The sequence below is a fragment of the Triticum aestivum genome, chromosome 7D (genome assembly GCF_018294505.1).
Source record: "Triticum aestivum cultivar Chinese Spring chromosome 7D, IWGSC CS RefSeq v2.1, whole genome shotgun sequence".
Classification (NCBI taxonomy): domain Eukaryota; kingdom Viridiplantae; phylum Streptophyta; class Magnoliopsida; order Poales; family Poaceae; genus Triticum; species Triticum aestivum.
The window spans coordinates 65,109,826-65,126,267 of NC_057814.1; the positions used below are offsets into that span (position 1 = coordinate 65,109,826).

General features: G+C 44.2%; 2 protein-coding genes across 3 annotated transcripts; both read right to left on the bottom strand.

The window, feature by feature from the left end:
- Positions 1-10,172: 10,172 nt before the first annotated feature.
- Positions 10,173-11,687, bottom strand: LOC123170049 (putative serpin-Z5). The gene is made up of 2 exons (XM_044587896.1): positions 11,215-11,687; positions 10,173-11,100 (listed from the first exon to the last, which is right to left on the bottom strand). Exons 1-2 carry the CDS (start codon positions 11,665-11,667, stop codon positions 10,315-10,317), a joined length of 1,239 nt encoding a protein of 412 aa, XP_044443831.1. The 5' UTR covers positions 11,668-11,687; the 3' UTR covers positions 10,173-10,314.
- Positions 11,688-14,546: 2,859 nt separating this feature from the next.
- LOC123169026 (photosynthetic NDH subunit of subcomplex B 3, chloroplastic) lies at positions 14,547-16,098 on the bottom strand. 2 transcript variants are annotated; one of them, XM_044586884.1, is made up of 6 exons: positions 15,707-16,052; positions 15,506-15,616; positions 15,358-15,414; positions 15,148-15,210; positions 14,963-15,025; positions 14,547-14,880 (listed from the first exon to the last, which is right to left on the bottom strand). In XM_044586884.1, exons 1-6 carry the CDS (start codon positions 15,932-15,934, stop codon positions 14,830-14,832), a joined length of 573 nt encoding a protein of 190 aa, XP_044442819.1. In that variant the 5' UTR covers positions 15,935-16,052; the 3' UTR covers positions 14,547-14,829. The 2 variants fall into 2 exon arrangements, with proteins under 2 accessions (XP_044442819.1, XP_044442818.1); XM_044586883.1 differs by having other exon boundaries at positions 15,148-15,414; positions 15,707-16,098.
- Between the last annotated feature and the right edge of the window lie 344 nt (positions 16,099-16,442).

The following is a 16,442-nucleotide window of genomic DNA, read 5'->3' on the forward strand; positions in this document are numbered from 1 at the left end:
CTCCGAAAATCATCTGAAACGACCCGAACCATTCCGGTGTCCGAATGTAACCTTCCAATATATGAATCTTTATGTCTCAACCATTTCGAGACTCCTCGTCACGTCCGTGATCTCATCCGGGACTCCAAACAACCTTCGGTCATCAAATCACATAACTCATAATACAAATCGTCATCGAACGTTAAGTGTGCGGACCCTACGGGTTTGAGAACTATGTAGACATGACCGAGACACATCTCCGGTCAATAACCAATAGCGGAAGCCGGATGCTCATATTGGCTCCTACATATTCTACGAAGATCTTTATCGGTCAAACCGCATAACGACATACGTTGTTCCCTTTGTCATCGGTATGTTACTTGCCCGAGATTCGATCGTTCGTATCATCATACCTAGTTCAATCTCGTTACCGGCAAGTCTCTTTACTCGTTCCGTAATGCATCATCCCGTAACTAACTCATTAGTCACATTGCTTGCAAGGCTTATGTGATGAGCATTACCGAGAGGGCCCAGAGATACCTCTCCGACACTCGGAGTGACAAATCCTAATCTCGATCTATGCCAACTCAACAAACACTGTCGGAGACACCTGTAGAGCATCTTTATAATCACCCAGTTATGTTGTGACGTTTGATAGCACACTAAGTGTTCCTCCGGTATTCGGGAGTTGCATAATCTCATAGTCATAGGAACATGTATAAGTCATGAAGGAAGTAATAGCAATAAACTTAAACGATCATAGTGCTAAGCTAACGATGGGTCTTGTCCATCACATCATTCTCTAATGATGTGATCCCGTTCATCAAATGACAACACATGTCTATGGTCAGAAAACTTAACCATCTTTGATTAACGAGCTAGTCTAGTAGAGTGATGTCTACTACACAACCTTCTTCTTGTAGACGTTGTTGGGCCTCCAAGTGCAGAGGTTTGTAGGACAGTAGCAAATTTCCCTAAAGTGGATGACCTAAGGTTTATCAATCCGTGGGAGGCGTAGGATGAAGATGGTCTCTCTCAAACAACCCTGCAACCAAATAGCAAAGAGTCTCTTGTGTCCCCAACACACCCAATACAATGGTAAATTGTAGGTGCACTAGTTCGGCGAAGAGATGGTGATACAAGTGCAATATGGATGGTAGATATAGGTTTTTGTAATTTGGAAATATAAAAACAGCAAGGTAGCAAGTGGTAAAAGTGAGCGTAAACGGTATTGCAATGCTAGGAAACAAGGCCTAGGGTTCATACTTTCACTAGTGCAAGTTCTCTCAACAATAATAACATAATTGGATCATATAACTATCCCTCAACATGCAACAAAGAGTCACTCCAAAGTCAGTAATAGCGGAGAACAAACTAAGAGATTATGGTAGGGAACGAAACCACCTCAAAGTTATCCTTTCTGATCGATCTATTCAAGAGTCCGTAGTAAAATAACACGAAACTATTCTTTCCGTTCGATCTATCATAGAGTTCGTACTAGAATAACACCTTAAGACACAAATCAACCAAAACCCTAATGTCACCTAGATACTCCAATGTTAGCTCAAGTATCCGTGGGTATGATTATACGATATGCATCACACAATCTCAGATTCATCTATTCAACCAACACAAAGAACTTCAAAGAGTGCCCCAAAGTTTCTATCGGAGAGTCAGGACGAAAACGTGTGCCAACCCCTATGCATAAGTTCACAAGGTCACTGAACCCGCAAGTTGATCACCAAAACATACATCAAGTAGATCACGTGAATATCCCATTGTCACCACAGATAAGCACATGCAAGAAAATACATCAAGTGTTCTCAAATCCTTAAAGACTCAATCCAATAAGATAACTTCGAAGGGAAAACTCAATCCATTACAAGGGAGTAGAGGGGGAGAAACATCATAAGATCCAACTATAATAGCAAAGCTCGCGATACATCAAGATCGTGCCATATCAAGAACACGAGAGAGAGAGAGAGAGATCAAACACATAGCTACTGGTACATACCCTCAGCCCCGAGGGTGAACTACTCCCTCCTCGTCATGGAGAGCGCTGAGATGATGAATATGGCCACCGGTGATGGATTCCCCCTCCGGCAGGGTGCCGGAACAGGGTCCCGATTGGTTTTTGGTGGCTACAGAGTCTTGCGGCGGCGGAACTCCCGATCTAGGTTATGTTCTGGAAGTTTGGGTATATATAAGAGGTGTTGGCGTCGGGAACAAGTCGGGGGGGTCTTCGAGGCGACCACAAGGTAGGGGCGCCCCCCCACCCACCCTCGTGGGTGCCTCGGGACTCTTCTGGCCCATCTCCAATACTCCGTGGGCTTCTTCTGGTCCAAAAATAATCTTCATGAAGTTTCAGGTCAATTGGACTCCGTTTTGTTTTCCTTTTCTGCGAAACTCAAAAACAAGGAAAAAACAGAAACTGGCACTAGGCTCTAGGTTAATAGGTTAGTCCCAAAAATCATATAAAATAGCATATAAATGCATATAAAACATCCTAGATGGATAATATAATAGCATGGAACAATCAAAAATTATAGATACGTTGGAGACGTATCAGCATCCCCAAGCTTAATTCCTGCTCGTCCTCGAGTAGGTAAATGTTAAAAACAGAATTTTTGATGTGGAATGCTACCTAACATATTTATCAATGTAATCTTCTTTATTGTGGCAAGAATATTCAGATCCATAGCATTCAAAACAAAAGTTTAATATTGACATGAAAACAATAATACTTCAAGCATACTAACAAAGCAATCATGTCTTCTCAAAATAACATGGCCAAAGCAAGCTATCCCTACAAAATCATATAGTCTGGCTATGCTCTATCTTCATCACACAAAATATTTAAATCATGCACAACCCCGATGACAAGCCAAGCAATTGTTTCATACTTTTGATGTTCTCAAACTTTTTCAATCTTCACGCAATACATGAGCGTGAGCCATGGACATAGCACTATAGATGGAATAGAATGGTGGTTGTGGAGAAGACAAAAAGGGAGAAGATAGTCTCACATCAACTAGGCGTATCAACGGGCTATGAAGATGCCCATCAATAGATATGAATGTGAGTGAGTAGGGATTGCCATGCAATGGATGCACTAGAGCTATAAGTGTATGAAAGCTCAACAAAAAAAACTAAGTGGGTGTGCATCCAACTTGCTTGCTCACGAAGACCTAGGGCATTTTGAGAAAGCCCATCATTGGAATATACAAGCCAAGTTCTATAATGAAAGATTCCCACTAGTATATGAAAGTGACAACATAGGAGACTCTCTATCATGAAGATCATGGTGCTACTTTGAAGCACAAGTGTGGTAAAAGGATAGTAACATTGTCCCTTCTCTCTTTTTCTCTTTTTTTTTTGTTTTTTTGGCCTTTCTCTTCTTTTATGGCCTCTTTTTTTTTCTCTTTTTTCTATTTTTCGTCCGGAGTCTCATCCCGAGTCTCATCCCGACTTGTGGGGGAATCATAGTCTCCATCATCCTTTCCTCACTGGGACAATGCTCTAATAATGATGATCATCACACTTTTATTTACTTACAACTCATGAATTACAACTCGATACTCAGAACAAGATATGACTCTATATGAATGCCTCCGGCGGTGTACCGGGATGTGCAATGAATCAAGAGTGACGTGTATGAAATAATTATTAAGGTGGCTTTGCCACAAAAATGATGTCAACTACATGATCATGCAAAGCAATATGACAATGATGGAGGGTGTCATACTAAACGGAACGATGGAAAGTTGCATGGCAATATATCTCGGAATGGCTATGGAAATGCCATAATAGGTAGGTATGGTGGCTGTTTTGAGGAAGGTATATGGTGGGTGTATGGTACCGGCGAAAGTTGCGCGGTACTAGAGAGGCTAGCAATGGTGGAAGGGTAAGAGTGCGTATAATCCATGGACTCAACATTAGTCATAAATAACTCATATACTTATTGCAAAAATCTATTAGTTATCGAAACGAAGTACTATGCACATGCTCCTAGGGGGATAGATTGGTAGGAAAAGACCATCGCTCGTCGCCGACCACTACTCATAAGGAAGACAATCAATAAATAAATCATGCTCCGACTTCATCACATAACGGTTCACCATACGTGCATGCTACGGGAATCACAAACTTTAACACAAGTATCTCTCAAATTCACAACAACTCAACTAACATGACTCTAATATCACCATCTTCATATCTCAAAACAATCATAAGGAATCAAACTTCTCATAGTATTCAATGCACTTTATATGAAAGTTTTTATTATATCCCTCTTGGATGCCTATCATATTAGGACTAAATTCATAACCAAAGCAAATTACCATGCTGTTCTAAAAAGACTCTCAAAATAATATAAGTGAAGCATGAGAGTTCATCTATTTCTTCAAAATAAAACCACCGCCGTGCTCTAAAAGATATAAGTGAAGCACTAGAGCAAACGACAAACTACTCCAAAAGATATAAGTGAAGATCAATGAGTAGTCGAATAATTATGCAACTATGTGAAGACTCTCTAACATAAATAAAATTTCAGATCTTAAGTACTTTATTCAAACAGAAAGCAAATCCTAATAAAATAAATTGACGCTCCAAGCAAAACACATATCATGTGGTGAATAAAAATATAGCTCCAAGTAAAGTTACCGATGAACGAAGATGAAAGAGGGGATGCCTTCCGGGGCATCCCCAAGCTTAGGCTTTTGGTTGTCCTTGAATATTACCTTGGGGTGCCTTGGGCATCCCCAAGCTTAGGCTCTTACCACTCCTTATTCCATAGTTCATCGAATCTTTACCCAAAACATGAAAACTTCACAACACAAAACTCAACAGAAAACTCGTAAGCTCTGTTAGTATAAGAAAATAAATCACAACTTAGGTACTGTTGTGAACTCATTCTAAATTCATGTGTAATATATGCTTTATTCCAACTTCTCTATGGTTCATACCCTCCGATACTACTCATAGATTCATCAAAATAAGCAAACAACACAATGAAAACAGAATCTGTCAAAAACAGAGCAGTAGTAATCTGTATCAAACGTATACTTCTGGAACCCCAAAATTCTGAAATAAATTGGTGGACGTGAGGAATTTGTCTATTAATCATCTTCTAAAAGAATCAACCTAAAATCACTCTCCAGTAAAAAATGGCAGCTAATCTCGTGAGCGCAAAAGTTTCTGTTTTCTACAGCAAGATCGCAAAGACTTCAGCCAAGTCTTCCCAAAGTTTCTACTTGGCACAAACACTAATTAAAACATAAAACCACATCTAAACAGAGGCTAGATGAATTATTTATTACTAAACAGGAGCAAAAAGCAAAGAACAAAAATAAAATTGGGTTGCCTCCCAACAAGCGCTATTGTTTAACGCCCCTAGCTAGGCATGATGATTTCAATGATACTCACATAAAAGATAAGAATTGAAACATAAAGAGAGCATCATGAATAATATGACTAGCACATTTAAGTCTAACCCACTTTCTATGCATAGGGATTTTGTGAGCAAACAATTTATGGGAACAAGAATCAACTAGCATAGGAAAGCAAAACAAGCATAACTTCAAGATTTTAAGCACATAGAGAGGAAACTTGATATTATTGCAATTCCTACAAGCATATATTCCTCCCTCATAATAATTTTCAGTAGCATCATGAATAATTTCAACAATATAACCATCACCTAAAGCATTCTTTTCATGATCTACAAGCATAGAAATTTTATTACTCTCCACATAAGCAAAATTCTTCTCGTTCGGAATAGTGGGAGTATCATAAGAGACTCGAATAATATAAATTGTTTCCACATTAAAAGAGTAATGTTCAAAAAAAGTATAATCATAATCATGACAAATTTTATAAATATAATCATCACTACTTTTTATAGCATAAGTGTCATCACAATAATCATCATAAATAGGAAGCATGCTATCATCATAATAAATTTGCTCATCAAAACTTGGGAGCCTAAAAATATCATCTTCATTAAACATAGCATCCCCAAGCTTGGGACAAACATTAATTGCAGCAAATATACTCTCAAACATGCCATTCTCATCAAACATAGCATCCCCAAGCTTGGGCCTTTTCATATCATAAGCATAATCACTCTCATCATTAATAGTATGGATAGCACCAATAGTATAGCAATTATCATCATCACAATGAGTAATAGGAGCAACATCATTTGGGAGAGATACCTTTCTACCTTTGCTTCTCCGTCTTTTTCTTTTTCTTCTTCACATCATGTGTGGGTATAACCCTCTTTTTTGAGCTCCTTATTAATGAGATTGGTTGAATAGAAAGCTCCTCCTCGTTACCTGATTCATCATAAGAAATAATAGGAGGATATTGGGAAGTCTCTTCCCTTTCATTAGTATTCTCTTCATCTTCTATTTGTTTCATTTTCTTTATGTAATTGGCAATATAAGGATTTTCAATGTAATTCACCGCACAATACATAAAAATTTCTTCTAGATCAAAATCAAGAACTTTATCAAGGACAAATTCTGGCATATCCTTAGTTATACGTTTCATTTCTTCATAACCCAAAAGCAAACTAAGTTCATCATGATGTGCAAGGGAAATCAAGTCATCACAATTTTTGGACACGATATGATTATGAAACAATTTGCATTGGATATTTAAATGACCACGTTCATTGCAAAGTTCACAAGGATGATTAAGAAAATTTAAATTTTCAGCACAAACATCTAGCCTTTCTTGCAACCATTTGGTTTCTAAATACTTATGCCTCTTGCAAAATCTATCTTCCCTATTTGGTGTGTACTTGCAAACTCTATGCACTCCACAAAAATTGACATGCTTATAAGAGACATTTTCATCACGACTAGTGCAATCATCATTAGTACTATGGATATTCAAAGAGTTCGTACTAACAACATTGCAATCATGCTCATCATTCAAAGATTTAGTGGAAAACATTCTAATGCATTCTTCCTCTAGCAATTGAGCACAATTATCCTTCCCATCATTTTCACGAAAGATATTAAAAAGATGAAGCATATGAGGCACCCTCAATTCCATTTTTTTTGTAGTTTCCTTTTATAAACTAACTAGTGATAAAACAAGAAACTAAAAGATTTGATTGCAAGATCTAAAGATATACCTTCAAGCACTCACCTCCCCGGCAACGGCGCAAGAAAAGAGCTTGATGTCTACTACACAACCTTCTTCTTATAGACGTTGTTGGGCCTCCAAGTGCAGAGGTTTGTAGGACAGTAGCAAATTTCCCTCAAGTGGATGACCTAAGGTTTATCAATCCGTGGGAGGCGTAGGATGAAGATGGTCTCTCTCAAACAACCCTGCAACCAAATAGCAAAGAGTCTCTTGTGTCCCCAACACACCTAATACAATGGTAAATTGTATAGGTGCACTAGTTCGGCGAAGAGATGGTGATACAAGTGCAATATGGACGGTAGATATAGGTTTTTGTAATATGAAAATATAAAAACAGCAAGGTAGCAAGTGGTAAAAGTGAGCATAAACGGTATTACAATGCTAGGAAACAAGGCCTAGGGTTCATACTTTCACTAGTGCAAGTTCTCTCAACAATAATAACATAACTGGATTATATAACTATCCCTCAACATGCAACAAAGAGTCACTCCGAAGTCACTAATAGCGGAGAACAAACGAAGAGATTATGGTAGGGTACGAAACCACCTCAAAGTTATCCTTTCTGATCGATCTATTCAAGAGTCCGTAGTAAAATAACACGAAGCTATTCTTTCCGTTCAATCTATCATAGAGTTCGTACTAGAATAACACCTTAAGACACAAATCAACCAAAACCCTAATGTCACCTAGATACTCCAATGTCACCTCAAGTATCCGTGGGTATGATTATACGATATCCATCACACAATCTCATATTCATCTATGCAACCAACACAAAGAACTTCAAAGAGTGCCCCAAAGTTTCTACCGGAGAGTCAAGACGAAAACGTGTGTCAACCCCTATGCATAAGTTCACAAGGTCACTGAACCCGCAAGTTGATCACCAAAACATACATCAAGTAGATCACGTGAATATCCCATTGTCACCACAGATAAGCACATGCAAGACATACATCAAGTGTTCTCAAATCCTTAGAGACTCAATACGATAAGATAACTTCGAAGGGAAAACTCAATCCATTACAAGGGAGTAGAGGGGGAGAAACATCATAAGATCCAACTATAATAGCAAAGCTCGCGATACATCAAGATCGTGCCATATCAAGAACACGAGAGAGAGAGAGAGAGAGAGAGATCAAACACATAGCTACTGGTACATACCCTCAGCCTCGAGGGTGAACTACTCCCTCCTCGTCATGGAGAGCGCCGGGATGATGAATATGGCCACCGGTGATGGATTCCCCCTCCGGCAGGGTGCCGGAACAGGGTCCCGATTGGTTTTTGGTGGCTACAGAGGCTTGCGGCGGCGGAACTCCCGATCTAGGTTATGTTCTGGGAGTTTGGGTATATATAAGAGGTGTTGGCGTCGGGAACAAGTCAGGGGGGTATCCGAGGCGGCCACGAGGTCGGGGGCGCGCCCCACCCTCGTGGGTGCCTCGGGACTCTTCTGGCCCATCTCCGATACTCTGTGGGCTTCTTCTGGTCCAAAAATAATCTCTGTGAAGTTTTAGGTCAATTGGACTCCGTTTGGTTTTCCTTTTCTGCGAAACTCAAAAACAAAGAAAAAACAGAAACTGGCACTGGGCTCTAGGTTAATAGGTTAGTCCCAAAAATCATATAAAATAGCATATAAATGCATATAAAACATCCTAGATGGACAATATAATAGCATGGAACAATCAAAAATTATAGATACGTTGGAGACGTATCATAGAGGCATACTAGGGACACTCTGTTTGTCTATGTATTCACACATGTACTAAGTTTCCAGTTAATACAATTCTAGTATGAATAATAAACATTTATCAAGATATAAGGAAATATAAATAACAACTTTATTGTTGCCTCTAGGGCATATTTCCTTCAGCCCCGGCCGGTGGGCGTTGTGCGGCCTGGGCGGCGGGCTGCGCCGGCGGGCGCTGGTGTGCAGCCTCCCACGACCGTGTGGGCGGCGTGGAGGTTGCGGACGAAGGTGCTGAGGCGGCTGCTCGCAGTCCGCCGTTACTCCATGAAGAAGCTCCGCCCAACTCCAATCTGCCCCGATCCGTGCTGGCCTCGGCCCCTGGCAGCTGTTGTTGTCATCCCCCGGTACCGGCCTGGCAGATCTGGCAAGTGGGTGAGGTTCCTGGGGAAACCCCTGGGCGGCGCGGCGACCTTCCCAAAGTCAATGCCTTTGGCGTTGATCCCCTTCCTGGAGGCTTTGGGGTGGACCCTCTCCCTCCGGCCTCCTCCTCGAGCTATGGCAAAAGCCGATGTTCCCCCGATCTGGGTGTCGACGACACCCTGGTGTCGTGCTCCTTCTTGAAGGCACGACTGGGAACTGCTCTTGGTGGCAGGGATGCTGGTGGCATGGTGGCGGTGCGTGATGGCCTGGCCTTCCTGTTGCATCCTGCTCGGCTTCACCCGATGCCACCCGATGTTGTCTTGGGTCTTCTTTGTGGTGTTGCACCTTCGTTCGACAACTCATGTCTGGTGCTTCGCTCCACCACTGCTGGTGATGGTGTTCGCTTGGTTGGTCATCTGTGTTCGTGGGTATGTCCTCCTGCTACTCCTATGGCAGCTCAGTCACCTTGTGTTGGGTTCTTGTGGGAGCCACTTTACCGGTCGCCGGTGTGGCACCCATCGAGCCTAGGTGAAGGGGTAGTGGCCCTTTGAGACGACAGAGACAAGTCAAGTGTTGACCAAGTTTGGCCTCGGGATGCAGCCAACGCTCGATGCTTGCACGGTGGTGCCCGCCTTTTGTGTCCATAGTTGGCTAGTTGGTGTGGGCGTAGTGTTGGTCGTCGGCATCGCTGCTTAGTGCTTTGGCTCTATGGCGCCGCCATTGTGTTGTTCTACCTTGTGCCATGTATCTTTCTTTCTCTTTTGCTCTACTTTCAATTTCCTGTAATGTGATGCCCCTGAAATCCTGTCCGGTTGATGGCTTCATTAATTCAAAGTCGGGCTAGGTTCCAGCTCTTCTCGGGCTCGGCCGGTGCCTATTCTCTAAAAAATCAAGTGAGCCACACAAAATATGCGATAAGGGTTTTTGTTTTCCTACATGTGGACCAAGCTAGCTATATAGACCACGGTATTAACTTAACTTTGTATATGGAAACGAAATGGTAATTGTAGAGCACCTAATTACAAATCCTGACTTCCTGAGTCTGCGAAGGCCATGGTCGATCGTGAGTATCATAACTAACTTGATGGGTCAAGGACGTGCCCTGCGAACATGATCGCACCCGACGCCTCCTCCATCACAAAGAAGGCAAATGGATGATCAGCGACAAAGTCCACACACTGCGGCGGGTAGTCAGATGCACATCCAAACATGAGGGCTGCCGTTACAGCGGCCGCCTCGGTGCCTTCCTCATTCACCTCGATGACAGCCTTGTGTAGCACTTCCTCCAGTGCCAGGGGCCTGAAGGTGCCCTCCGCCATGTCCGTGAAGTCGGCCTTCCCCGGGTCGAAAGCGTCCTTGAGTCCCAAGTCCTGGAGAACGCCCGTCAACTCGGTATCGAACGCGAGCTTGAACTTGGGTAGACGGAAGTCGCCGACCAAGACGGTGCTCGTCGGCAAGTGCTCGCGTAGAAAGTCAGGGTCGGCCGCTATCCTGTCGGACAGCTGCGACAGCCCGTCGCGGTCGTCGGGGAGGAAGATGCACATCGAGTAGCGTGCCGGCGACGACAGGCCTCTCCGGTAACGAAGCTGGAGCACCTTGAAGCCGTCGTGGCACGCGATACGCTGCTTGCCCCAACCTCGCATGAAGGGCACGTCGATGGTGCTGCTGTCACGGCGGTGGAACTTGTCCTCCTTGGTGTCTTCCTCGTCGAACGGCTTGTCCCACTTGCCCTTGAAGTAGATGGCGTTGGCGACGACGAGGTCGGTCTGGTTGGACAGTGTATCTGGATCAACGATTGAGGGGATGAGCTTGTTCGTCGACGCCGCCACCCATGCGTTGATCTGCTCCGCAGCTTCCTTCGGCTGCACAACCACATTAATTGATGTTATCGATCGATCTGTGCATGTGTGCCCTAAAAACCCTACACGGATCGATCATGGACGTACGGCCAAACGAGAGATGGGACTGACACCGACCTTCTCGTGGAAGTCCACGGCGCACGTCTGCGCCTTGTAGGACTTGACGGCGGCGGCGACGTAGTCGGGCTTGAGGGGCCTCGTCTTGTCGTGCCACACGGCGCAAGCGAAGCTGACGTGCGGTCCGCCGGCCCATGACTGGTCGGCGAGGGCCTGCTCCGCCAGCGCGCGGACTGACCCGGCAAGGTCGTCCCGGGACCGCGCCCCGAGGACGCCGAGCATCTCCGCCAGGGTGCGCTCGCGGGCGCCGGCGGCCACCAGCGATAGCGCCGCGTAGATGGACAACGGCGAGAAGACGAGGTTCTTGTTGCTCTTCCCAGCGTCGTCGGCGAGGCGCTTGTTGAGGGCTAGAGCGAGCGGCTGCAGGCCGGAACCAGAGCTCGCGGCGTCCGTCAAGATCCATCGCCGTAGTTTCGGATAGAGGCGGACGGTGCGCGGCTTCAGGAACTGCATCTTGCGCTTGCAGGGTTTTGGCGATGTCTACACATGGTCATCTGTCTATTTATGAATTTATTTATCTTTATACGACCACCTCATCTCCCAACAATTTTTTCCCAACCAAACCCCATCTTCCGTTTCTGATTTCTTTTTTCTTCGTTCGTCTTTTTGTAACGCAATCCAATCGACCGATCCATCATCCAATGCCTCCCTCCACCTTCCTTCTTCTTCTTTCTTTTTTTTGCAGGTGACCCCCTTCCTTCTTCGAATAAGGGATCACAAATTCTAAAGGGAATCATAATTTCCCTTATCTTTGCCTACACATTCCCTCCCATCCCTTTCTCCTAATCAAAAGCAATAAAAAATGGACCCTAATAAGTGTCACGCGTGGGCACATAGCAACTCTGAACGTTTTTTATAGCAAGTTTAGTTACGCAAGGATTGCAACTTTAGCTGGCAAGCATGGCAACTTCGTGCTTCAGTTTATTTTTTGATAGAAACTTGTCGTGTGTCACTAAAATTTACCATCCTTGCATGACTGCATTGCTGCCATTGATGTCTAGTATCAGGCATGGTTGAGCAGGGACTTCATGATTTTGGCCCAGCTTCTGTTTGGTGTGTAAACTAAAAATGATTGTTGACTATGACCATTAATTCAATGTTTATTTTTATTTTCTGTTTACGCTGGCTGGATATGAATAATTCATTTGAGAGCGCCGACAAAACATGAGTCCATGATACTTGAAGATATGGAGGTGACAAAAATGTGTCGCCACTCTCTAGGTGATATCTCTAATGTTGACCAACATTACAGAATGACTTCAGTTCTAGTAATTTGCACTTGATTGTTCAAGGTTGTGTCTGTTGGATGTTGGCATAGGGCCATACATATACTTGATCTCGTTATTCGTTCACAAGTGCTTGTAGCAGTGCTGGCCGAATACAACACATCATTAGGATCTCGCATGGAGAGGGTCAATCTTGCTAGAGAACACCGACGGCTCAAGAGAATTGAACCGATGGATGCGCCAAATTCCCATCGACGCCCTCATGGTGATATCACCAATGTTGATCAACTCCCCAGAATCAGGTATAACTCCCTTTTGAGTGCACGACACCCAACAACACTCAAGTCTCCGTTTGAAGTTGTTTACAACCCTTTGTCACCTTTGGACATCATGCCGCTACCTCTACAAGAGCGCGTCAACATGTATGCAAGTGCACATGCCAAGTTCATGAAAAGGATGCACAAAGATACAAGACTCACCATCGAGCGACAAGTTCAATGCCACGCCAAGAAGGTAAGCCTCACCAAGAATCCGATGGTCTTCACCCTGGTGACCTCATGTGGGTGCATCTTCGCAATGATCACTCCCCGAAAGAGCGCAAGTCCAAGTTACTTCCATGAGCCGACCCTCCCTTCAAGTTCATCCAAAGTATCAATGATAATGCTTACTCCCTCCGTCCTTGAAAGAGTGTACTTCCAATTTTGTTGGAAAGTCAAACTTTTTTATGTTTGACCGTATTTATACAATAATAGACCAACATTTATGCCATCAAATTAGTAGCATTAGATTCATGATAAAATATATTTTGATCATATACCTATTTGGTTTCACAAGCATTGACATATTTTTGCACAAACTCGGTCAAACTTTGAAATAGTTTGACCCTCCAACAAAGTTGGAAGTACATTTTTTCAAGGACGGGGGGAGTACAAGATCTATATTGCATTGGACAGGTACTTGGTGAGTGACACCTTCAACGTCACAAACCTCGCTACTTTTCATGCTGACGAGGATCTTGACCCTACCCTGGGGGAGCTCCAAGTGGACTTCCTTACTAGTCGAGCTTCCTATACATTCATGTGGTACATGTACCTCATTGCAAACTTTGTGCATTCTCGCGTAAGCAAGTAGAAGAAGGGGTTCAAAGAAGAAGCAACGAACATCACCAAGGAGGTTATTTTGTTGGATACTACAAAGTCGGGCAGTCTGACCTGGGATCTGACCCAACGCGGGACTTACGTACCCAAATGCTCTCTAGATGATGTTGGATGTTCCAACATCAGTACCAATGTGCAGTTCGACACATCGGACAGTCTGACATAACGTTCGGCCCCATGTCTAACTTACACAGAGCCCTTTGGACCATGTCAACCTACCTGCGCGCGGTGAAATTGTCCTATCGTTCCCCATGTACATGTCTCTTCGTGGCTTGACGATATAAGTTGTTTCCCTCCTCAAATCTAGGGCAAAGCTATGTTTAAACTAAATCCTGAGAGAGCTTTGCTCGATTTATCTCCTCTTAGTAGGATCAAGATCTCCTAATTGGATAAGAATCCCCATGGATTTCAAAACCTCCAGCTCCTTATTTCTCTTGTTTGTTGTTGGATCTAACTGTTCCTCTTGTATTGACTTGTGGTATGAGAGATTTGGTTGTGCATTTTGTCTTTGAGTGCTGCACGCTTGTGTTTCCCTTACGATTTCTCCGCGTTCATCCTCGAATGCACCTTCACTTTGTGAAGATTGGGCTACCCATACGGTTTGCCCCGTATCACCGCGTCAAACAGATAGTGGTGAAAATTGTGCCAGTGGACGTTCACTCTTTTTTCGCGAAATAATTCTTGTATTACTCAATCAGGGAATGCAATCATGTTTGAGAACGTCCAGAACAACCTCCAGCGATGGACGATGACTCGATGAGATATGTGTGTAGTGTGAAGTCGCGAGATAGTTGTGAAAATGAGGGAATAGTTGTGAAAATTGTGCCGGTGGACGATGGCTCGATGAGATATGTGTGTAGTGTAGTCGCGATGACGATTTTTTTGTGGACTTGGTGAGCGAGGGTGCCGAGGTGATGCACAGTATTATACAATAGGTGATCGCCTAGGATGAGAAAAATGAACCGATTGTTTTATATTTGAGCATTGGAGCACTTTGGATTATTTTGCACTACGTATTTGTTTGCGAGCGCAAGGAAGTGCGCCTGTGCTTCTAGTTCTATGGGACGCCTTCACATGTCTCTGTGTCGGCCTTTACATATAGTCCTCGCTGAGGTTTCAAGCAGACAGCCTCTAGTTCTTCTTCTCTTGACCAAGTGTTGCTCCTGCCTTAATACTTCCAGGGTCATGACTCATGAGGTCTACTGCATAATCATCATAATGTTATACGCCAGTCACTTGTCCCACTTGTGTACCTTCCACTCTGGTAGCTGTTGTATGACCATCTACACAGAGTAAAGAATCATTCAAGTCCATGATGTTTACTTGGAATGTTCATAAAACAGAATGTGGGCCTATTTGCGATACCTGTCCTGTTGAATCTGGGTTGCCAACCGTGGCCTGGCACGCCAGCCTCCATGACTTGGGTTTCTGAAGATCAACATTCAGAGTTTAGCACAAAGTTACACTGTTATTATCATTGTTTCTCTTTACCATAATTGGGTATTTAGTGGAAATTATGAATGGACTGAGCTAGGGAGCTGTGCACACACCCTTTTGAGCTTTTCCTTTTCTACTTCGTTTTTCGGAGAAAGCATTTCGCCGCCTTCAACTACCTGAAAAAAATGTGAAGGGGAATGGATATTTTGAGAGTTTTCCGAGTTGCGGCTGCAGTTAATAGCAAGGATTGTTTCTAGAGATATCCTACAGATGTGCTTATCCAGCACTTGCGGTTTCAACATTAACTCTGAAAGTTGGTTTACCTCCACGATGCAAGTCCCGCACTCGCCGCCTCCCGAGCAGTTGAGCAGCAATTTATCCTGCAGCAGCAGCAGCAGCGTCAACAGCATCAGCACTGGGCACCAAGATGAAGGAAGGAGAGATCGCAGGCGGGGCCGGGGCGGCACTCACGTAAGGCCCGTAGAGGTCGATGTAACCTTGGAGCATGATGTCCCTGAGCTTCTGCCCGCCGCACGCCGTCCGGTAGTGCACGTCCGGCGTCCCGTCCGGCAGCAACCGAGGCTGCAATTGCATGCAGCATCATCGCCAGCGGACGAACGGAAATCAAAAAGCAGAACAAATGGCCGATCCAGGCAGGAGAGAAGGACTCACGCTGACGAACGCAAAGTCGACGGACGGCGGCTCCACCGTCGTCTCAGAGTCGGCGGTGGCAGGCTCGGCGCCCGTCTCGACGGCGCGGACGGCGCGGAGCCTCCTCCCCTGCTGCTGCTGCGGCAGGTGGACAGAGCGGTGCTGCTTCTCGTTGCTGCTGCTGCAGGAAGGGGCTGGATGGGCGGAGGAGGTGCCGAGCAGGCTGATGAACTGCAGTGTCGCCGCCATTGCCGCAGCCTGCGAGCTGCACAGTCGTCAAGATATTTTGAATCTTATCCTGGGCTGCTGCTATATTCGTTTCGGCTTTGTTTCCTGTGGCCGCTGTGGGATCAGCACTCGGCCGTGTGCTATCAAAATCTTATCTGCTGCTGGCTACCTGTGGCCGCTGAGGGGGGTTCTGTTCGGCGGCATGGGAACGCCCGAGAGCGATATCTCGCTGAATGGGCTGAACATATGGGCCGGCCTATTACGGTAGTTTTTCTTTGTTTTCTTTCTATTTCACGTTTTCTTTTGTTTTTTCTTCGGTTCTTATTATTGTTCGCCGGTTTTATTTGGGTTTTTTTCTTTGATATAACTTCAGTTTTTCACCGGTTTTCTTAGTTTCTCTCTCGGCTTTCATAAACTTTTGTTTCTATGGTTTCTACCTGGTTTTCTTGGTTTCTTAGATTCTTTTCCTTTATTTATTTCTTTGATTTTTTATTTTTTTTTCTTTCTCGGTTTTCACTGGGCATTTTCT